The sequence below is a fragment of the Apaloderma vittatum genome, unplaced genomic scaffold (genome assembly GCF_000703405.1).
Source record: "Apaloderma vittatum isolate BGI_N311 unplaced genomic scaffold, ASM70340v1 scaffold18591, whole genome shotgun sequence".
Lineage (NCBI taxonomy): Eukaryota > Metazoa > Chordata > Aves > Trogoniformes > Trogonidae > Apaloderma > Apaloderma vittatum.
Genome location: NW_009698704.1, coordinates 28520 through 36940, shown reverse-complemented (window position 1 = coordinate 36940; position 8421 = coordinate 28520). Strand labels below are relative to the sequence as shown.

The window sequence follows — 8421 nt, the reverse complement described above, 5'->3', positions numbered from 1 at the left end:
GACCCCCTTTCTCGGACCGGGGGTCGACCGGTGGCTTGCAGGGCTGCGAGGCACTGAGCACCACCCTCGCGTCTCCGAACCGCATGGATGTAGCGAGTGCCAAAGAGGTTTCTCCGAGCGACGGGCAGGATCTGGGACCTGAAGACGAGAAGTCCGAGGAGTCCCAGGAAAGAGCGGAGAGTCCCAAAGAGTTTCTAGATTTGGACAACCACAACGCAGCCACGAAGAGACAAAGCTCAGTGGCGGCAGGGGAGGTGCTTCTCGGGCGCCTTTTTTTGCACCTGGGTTCGGGAATGGGATTCGGCCCGTCGGCTTTCCCTCCCCATGGGGTGATGCTACAGACTGGCTCTCCTTATGCATCCCGGCATCCCGCCAGTCATTTCCAGCCCAGGACGTACGGATCGCCCATGAATGCTCATCTGTCTCATCATCCAGCCTCTGGCCAGGCTAACGGCCTCTCTCAGGAGGGACCCCTGTACCATTGCCGAGAGGAGAATGTGGGTCACTTTCAGGCCTTGCTGATGGAGCAGAGAGGCAGTGGAGGTGGCATGGGGGGGCCACCCCAGGACTTGTATAGACCCTCAGGGTAAGATCATGTTTTCTGCAAGAAGGCAGGGTGGGATGGGAGGTGGTGATAAATGTTGGATATTGAAAGGATGTGGCTTGAAGTCAGAGGAGATGGCCAGCAAAGTTGAAAGTCTTATCAGGTGACTCTTGGACCCTTGTAGTAAGAGGTCTCTTAACCTAGAGAGAAGGTCTTGTTGCAGCTCCTTAAAACAAGTAGCTATCACTATCACGGGGACCTGTTAGCCTGTCCCAGCCATCCCTACACCAGTGCTTTGTTTTATATTTTTCTCTTTTTTTCTTTCCTTTTTTTTCCCCATTTTTTGTTAACGTGTCATCCAGGGTTGTGCATCTCTTAATCAAATAGATTCTTGCCGTTTTCATTGCAACTATTGTATTGCATCTTTCTCCAAGTGGGGCACAGTAGTTAACTCAAGTGGAAGTTAGCCTGTTGTTATGAACTCCCTTAATGTTGCCCGCCTTTTCCCCTCCTCTCACTTTGCCCTTCTTCTCTGTCTCAAATTTCCCTCACAGAAAATTACTTTTCACTGAGACTGTGCGTATCACATTGTCTTCCAGAGTGGAAAATTCTGCTACTCCAAAAATTTCCTGTTCATATTATATAAATGTGCTTCGACTGTTACTGTTCTGTTGTAGTCCCAGCATGACAGTCCTTCTGGTATTCAGGGAGCTATTGGGAGAGTGGCATAGATTGAAGATTCTGTTTTTGGGGGAAGCCAGAAAGAATACACAAGATGCATGCTTGTATGTGAATGTTGTGTGTATGCAATCAATGAAGTAGATGGGATTTGCTCTTGATGTTCATGCTAAAACTCTCTTCATTCAACCTGGCTCCAGAATGCAAATGCATCAGGCTCAAGTTCCCTTTCCGAAGATGCCTACAGCAACCATGTCCCGGGAAGATATGACTCCACAAAAACCATCAGCATTGCCTCTGGATCAAGTAAGGACTTCTACAGACAGCAGAGTTGAAATGCGAGCCTTTCTCTTCCCACTGGTTAAAGGTCCCACTGGTAAAGTGTCTGATGAGAGTGGGGAAGCACTGTAGGGATCTGGGAAGTGAACTGCTGCTGTGCAGAGGAGTTGGGGATGTCTCTACAGTCTCAGCTGACTGTAAAATGTAGCGTAGGCAGACCGATAGTCCCAGCTTTGAACTGGTTGCATGGAATCATGAGGTTATTCCTTTATAAAACTGCCAGTTAAAGGCTCCAACTCTTGTTCTTGCTCTTCCAGAGCTAGTCCGAGGAAGGATGGACCTCGCAAAGAAGAAAGCCACAAGTGATTTGGACAAGGGGGAGGAGGGGCAGGCCTTCCTCCCACTCTCCCCTCGCCCGAGCAGCATGTAGCTTCCTGGGTCTGTGGAACACGGTGCCGCAATGGCTTTTGTGTTGGAAACCTGGAGTGGTGCTGGGCCCCACCCAGCCAAGCAGCTGGCTCGCCACCGCAGGGAGAGCATCGCAAACTCATGGCTTTCCGTGACTGGAGACTGCGTCTTGTTCAGGGTTTGAGGGATTTTTCGGGTGGGGAGGGCGGGGGTGGGGGCAGAAACTTTCATTGACTGCTAAACTCAGGTATATTTTTCAGGGTGGAAGAGGATGATGATAAAATTTTACTTGTAGTATTAACGTGTGTGTTCTGGAGCTGGATCCAGTTTACAGAATTTAACCTGTTGCCTTTTTAAATAAATTTCTGTTGTTGGTGAATGTATTGTACATAATGGGGGAGGGGGTGGGCCCAGCTTGTAGTGGGCTTAGCACTGGAGGAATCCTTAACTGTTTACAATCATATCACACTGAAATCTTTCAGGATAGGGTGAGGGTTTGGGGGGGAGTGGAGAGAGGTGAGGGAATGTGTGACTTGCTGTCATCCTTCTTGTCCTCTGCAACCAAGACACAACCCAACAGTTGGTTGACTTAATAGCAAGAATTGCTCAGGAGAATGACATGTCCGTCCTCCTCTTCCTCTCATCTTCTTTCTCCTTCCCCTCTTACCCCCACCTCTGCCCCTCTGGATCCAGGGCCTGAGTGCACTTCCAGCTCCTGTCATCAGGGGGGAACAAGGAAACCAGGACCAGGAATTGAAACCAGGACAGGACACTCATGGCATTGTCCCTTCTGCTAGTATAGTACCCTTCTCCCTGCTTTTCTGATAGAAGAAATGTGTGCTCTAGAAGATGGAAAATGGCATAACTCGACGTCTTAGACTTCTTTCAGTGAAACTGGTGGAGCAGCACCTAGCTGGTAGAACAAATCTGTACTGCAGCGCTGCTGAGGAGTGGAGCTGAGTCCCTGCTTTTCTTTCCCTGTCCCTTGGCTATACTCACTTTTTAGCAGCAGTGAAGCAGAAAGTACCCTGGGATTCCTGACCACTCTGTTACCCTGTGAAGGAAGAGCATGAGGCTGCTTTGGGGGAACAGTTTATTTGCTGCAGTGTGAGCTGTTTGTTGGCCTGTGAGTCGGATTTAGTGTTTGCAAGTCGCAGGTGAATCAGAAAGCACTGATTCGAAAACAAATTTTGAAGTGGCATGGCTCAGGGGCTGAGAGATGAGAAGGCAGCATGCTTGAGTTGATTTTTCTTGGGGGAGCTGGGCTAAAACAAGGTGAAGTCGCTACATGACGAGATTGGGCAGCATGATTTGCTGCGACCACAGCCCTAGCGCAGGCTACTGGTTGCCCTGGGGCACGGCGATGTGGTTAAAAGGAGGATGTGCCAATGTGTTGCACAGATCATGGTAGCAAAAGCAGAAGTAGCATCAGGAGTGAGGACAGGGCAGCATGCCCTTTAGTCTCTGGTACCAGCAAAGGGAGGGTGTTTTTCTCCAGGTTTATGGAGAATTTTTCTGGCCGCTTTGTTGTCTTGGATGGTGCCATCACCTCTATCTTTAGCTGGATTGCACTTGCATGCGCAGCTGCACTGCCTTTGTCCTGCTGTGTAGATCTACCTTGTGCTGGCAAAGCTGTTTGACCAAACGGCAGGTAGCATCTGACTGAGCCATTACTAAGCCTTTGGAAGCACAAAAAGCCAAAAAGATGAGAAATACTCTTTCTTGCAAAGGAATAAACAAGGACTGCCACACCAGTGCACTCTTACCAATGTGTCTCGCTGCACTGTTCCTAGAGTAGTTTTGCTTCTGATGAGCTTTGTAGGGCGAAAGCATTTTCCAAGCCTAAGAGGAGTTAAACTTCTTCACACTATGGCCACGAGTGTGTTTATAAATGCAGTTCTTACTGCTGCAGCTAGCCTGTGAACTATTAGCTGCTGTCTGCTTAGCCCAGTGAGTTGCCTGGGACAGCTGCCTCCTCTGCAAAGTGAGACATCAATATAATGTGAATTACTTACAATATCTATCTAAAGATGCCATTACATTACAAAAGGGAGACTTTTTTGAGTTGCTGGTTTGGGTTTTTTTCCCATTGGTGTTCATCTGTCAGTGAGCAATTGTCACTGGTGGATTGGTTTAAACTGGAATAGATGAGCCTTGAAGGTTGTCCATTGTCTGAGAAGTAGGTAACTTCTCTCCCCAGCCAAGACAATACGGATCATCTGAATTTGTCCCAGCTCAGATCTGGTCTGCTATTGGCTCATCAGCTGGTAGTGGGTTTTCAGAAGTGCCCCAGCTGCTCAGAAATGCAGGTCTGGATCCTTCTGTGAATGAAAGTACTGAAGCAGTAGTAGGTATTTATGAAAAACTGTGCAAGTGTAACTGTTCTTCAAGACAATAAACCTGGGACAAGTGAAAACACAGCTGTTTCTCCTTGTAAAGCAATTTTTAGTTCATTGTAGGTATAAAAAAAATTTGAAATAGCACGTTTAAAAATAGAGAAACTGCAAAATGTAACTTGTAGCAAAGTATTTGAAATTCTGGAAATGTAAATGTAGATTCTGCAAACAACTCCTCCTGTGCTTTAGCCTGTATCACAGATAGTTGCCCGAATATTTGAAGTGCCTTTCATTCAACTCATTGTGAACTTTGTGAAACAGGATGGGTTTAAAAGCTATATTAAAAAAAAGGCAAAAAAAAAAAAACCAAACAAACAAAAAACCCCAACCAAGCTCAAGGAGTCTTGGCCTTCAGCTGAAACTGGCAATGAAAACATGGTTCTAGTGGTCATGGTATCTGACTGAGTACCAAGCCCAGATCAAAACGGGAGAAATAAGAAAGGCAGGAATTTCTTGTGGTCTGCCTAGAGAGAGTAGTGGAATGCTGGACAGTGATAAATACCCTGAGGATCTTATCCTGGAGTGTGTGACATGAAGATATTATCCCTTACCTGACATAATGCAAATCCGTGGGAAAGACTTGACTTGCTGATGGTAGACAAAACATATTAGTGAAACCAGCTCTTCCTGAGAGGGTTTCTAGGTAAATGGCTTTTGATGTAGTCAGTAATTAAAGTAACTAACAAGCTGCTGTTCTGAGGACACATGGTTTATATTAGAAAAGTACTAATAGAGTGTAGAGGGAGCTATGGCTGGGCTACAGAGATAAGGGCTATCCTGGGGAGAGGGCACAGGAGAACCGCTTGTGGAATCTTGGCTTAAAATTTCCAGACTTTCAAATCCTTTGTTCATAAGTGTTTGGGGATTGGGTTTTTTGCTGGTTTTTTTCCCTTTTATGATGATATATAAGGATCCCCCCAAAACCAGAGCTCTATTTTGCTAGGTACAATCTGAGCAAATCACAGAAAATCAACACCTCTCAGAGGACACAGGGCAGGGGAACAGATTGCCAGGGTGGAACACCACTGGAAATGTATGGAGAGGAGCAGAAAATGTGAATTTTATAGCTCATGGTTTCCCTACCCACACTGCACAGGGCTGCTTTGTATATATTGTGAAAGAGATAGGTTTAAGAAAGGACTTGGAAGAGAGTAAAATGGCAGCTCTTTATATATAGAGTGGTGCTTTTTGCCATGAGTTGGCACACGGTGCAGGAGAAATGTAACTGCATTTTAAAATAACCTGGCTTTGAGTGCCATACTTGTGACGCTGTCTTAAATAATATTTTAAAACAATACAGAAAAATTCTAGACCCTGGTTGGAAGCCCTCTTTCTCATTCCCCAGCATTCTTGTAGTATAATATATTACCAGTTGGTCCTTTTTAAGAAAGCATCCTGAGCTAATGAATTTGTAAAGTTTCCTGTAGCTATTATTTTTCCCATATGGAGGATGTGTTTTGCTATAATTACAGATTTCATGTTAAATGAGACTACATAGTACATAGAACAAATATGATGCTGACCATGCTTAAGCATGCCAAAAATTTCCAATATTCTTAGAAGAGCTTTGTACAGTACTCTGAGTTTTCAGCCTCTGGCTCTCCCCACTACCTTCTCCTTTGCAAGTGGTGTGTGGTGTTCCCAAGCTCCCGAGATGTTCAGTTGCCATTATAAATGCCGCTGTATAAACTCCCTCTGGGACTCTGGAATCTTTGAGCATCTTAAGTAGTAGAATCTATGATTCTATGATCTTAAGTACTACAGGCCCTGGCAATTCAACTAAGTATTTTAAGAAGGCCAGTCACTGAGGCTTCACAATGAATTTTGGCTGTGTTGAGCAGAAGTTTGCAGTGTATAAATTCCATGGTCTGACCCACCAAACCACTCGGTAGCGATCCAAGGTACCAGCCTGCAATGAGGAGGACAAAAGAGGAAAGTAAATTTGAAACTTCAAGGCCCAACTGGTTTGATTTGTGACTTTAAAGTACATGTAGACACTTCTTGGAAGAGCTTCTGATTCTTTCTCATCTGCCAAATGCCTTTCCTATGCAGACTTTCTGAAGCAAATCTCCTGTGTATATTTTTGTAAGTGTGGTTTCTCGGGGTCTTGGAGAGCTATCAGCTTCTTGATGTCTTATCTGAAAGCGAGTCACAGAGGCTGTCTTTCATTCTGCTGACTGAGGCAGTTCTCCCGCAGCTTCTCACCCCAACACTTCTCCATTTAAAATGAAAATATAATTAGAAAAAAACTTCCTTTATTTCCTCTACTGATCTCTTGTCAGTCTTCTGACAGATCTCAGTGTTCAGCCAGCATTGTCGCTTTGTTCTCAGTAGCTTTGTTCTGCTTTCCTTTTCCTAGGAGATGGTGTTACCATATGCATTGTGGAATTTCAGAGAAGGTGCTGAACTGAGTGACAGGGAAGTGTCATCCCAAAGGGGGTGGCTTAGAGAAGATAGGCAGGGGAATTTGCGATGGTTGCTCCTGGTTCCCTTCACTGCAGCACGACCATGCAATTGGGTCTGTGCTTAATCAGAGCAACCCCTTAAATTTTTTTTTTTACTGCAGTGCATTGGTCTTGGAGGAGTTCACTCTTGCAGAATTCCTGTTTCGCTTTTTTAAGTCCAGCGCTGGTGGTTGAAGAGCAGGTGTGTGAGTGTCGTATCCTTTCTCTGATGCCGAGATTGAGGTAGCAGGCTATGAAAGTAGCGTTGCAGCTGCAGGCCATGTGACAAGCTTTAAGAGCGTGTGCTTATTGTAACTGAGAAAGCATCTCAAACGTTGACCTTCCAGCCTTTCCCCATCTGTACCTGTTTAACATACAGATGGGGGTAAAGCACATTTGGGCTTGGCAGGACTCCTGCCGCCCATGCGGAAGGAAAATGCTTTTAATCAGCCCATAATGAACTACGCATTCAGGTTTTCACTCTCTGCTGTCCACCTCCCTCTGAAAAAGAGCTGGTGAGGGACCCATTTCCAGCTGTCTCTGAATAGGAGCTCCTGGGATGACAAGAGCAATGCTCGGTCCATCCCTAGGGAAGGAAATTCAGAACAGGGTTTTATGTGTTTGAAACTGGACAGTGACATCTACGTGTACCTTCGAAACTCAGGTGTAGCAAGCTGGATGATGCCATACCCTTTTTGGTTACTGTCCTGCTTCAGCTCGTGTGCAGTATTAGAGAGACCCTGGAGCATTTTGTAATTTTAACATTGCTAGCCTTGCATTGACTGAGGGTTGGGGTTTGTGGGTTTGTTGGGTTTTTTTTTTCCTTAATCTGAAGCAGTGGCCTAGATTTCTTTTGGCAAAGGTCTTCCTCTTTTTGAAATGTGGAGGTCAAATTGGATAGTGCATCCAGGAGAGAGCAAAAGCTACATCCACCAGTGCAAGAGGGGCTGAAGGATTAGTTAGGGCTAAGGATTAATTGAGATTTTCACCAAATTTAGCAAGACCCTATGTCCTTTGCTCCTTCTGTTTGGAAACACGGCCAACTAGCAGAAGGGGCAGTAAGTGGAATGTCTTCTAAATAAAATCAGAACTGACTCTGTGTAGGCAAAATTACCTTGTTGTGGATGAAGTTAGACCAGATGGACTTTAGGAACTTCTTTGGCCTTCAAATCAGTAAGAGGCAGGCAGACACCTAATGCACCCAAAACACTGTGGAGAAGGTCAAAGGAGTGATGTCCTTTTCTAAAGCCAGCCAGGCAGCTACAGGAGCTCAGGCCTCTACTTCTAGTCTGGAAAGTCCTCTGATCCCGTTTTGTGTCATATGCCAACGCTCCCCCTCTCCTTGCTTCCTGGCTTTCAAGTTTCTTTCCCTCTACTCACTTTGCTGGAGTCAGTTACTGTCAAGTGCCGAGATGAAAGCTCACTGCCCACGTGAGTAGAAGGGCAGAAGGTTCAACTCGCCAGCTGTCTCCTCTGCACATTTCGTATAGAAAGCAGGTGGGGAGCACTCATTTACTCTCCTCATGACATGAAGGTGTCCTCAGTGGCTCGCTAGAGTGCTCTTGCATGTGCCCTCGGAGTTTGCCACCCTGGCACATTGATGACTGTTCCTTTGCCAGCACACAAGGATTGGCTCCTGGCCCTTATGCAGGATCCCCTGCAGGTGATCCTG

The 8421-nt window shown here is 45.9% G+C and overlaps 1 protein-coding gene across 1 annotated transcript; it reads left to right on the top strand.

Annotated features, from left to right (window-relative positions):
- Positions 1-386: 386 nt before the first annotated feature.
- Positions 387-2258, top strand: LOC104280468 (cat eye syndrome critical region protein 2-like). The gene is made up of 3 exons (XM_009878127.1): positions 387-586; positions 1423-1528; positions 1819-2258. Exons 1-3 carry the CDS (start codon positions 408-410, stop codon positions 1822-1824), a joined length of 291 nt encoding a protein of 96 aa, XP_009876429.1. The 5' UTR covers positions 387-407; the 3' UTR covers positions 1825-2258.
- Positions 2259-8421: the final 6163 nt, after the last annotated feature.

Excerpts from the sequence above, each read along its gene's own strand:
- LOC104280468 (XM_009878127.1), top strand. The coding sequence starts at position 408 with ATGAATGCTCATCTGTCTCATCATCCAGCCTCTGGCCAGGCTAACGGC. Across the intron at positions 587-1,422 it reads GACTTGTATAGACCCTCAGG|AATGCAAATGCATCAGGCTC; the intron begins GTAAGATCATGT and ends ACCTGGCTCCAG.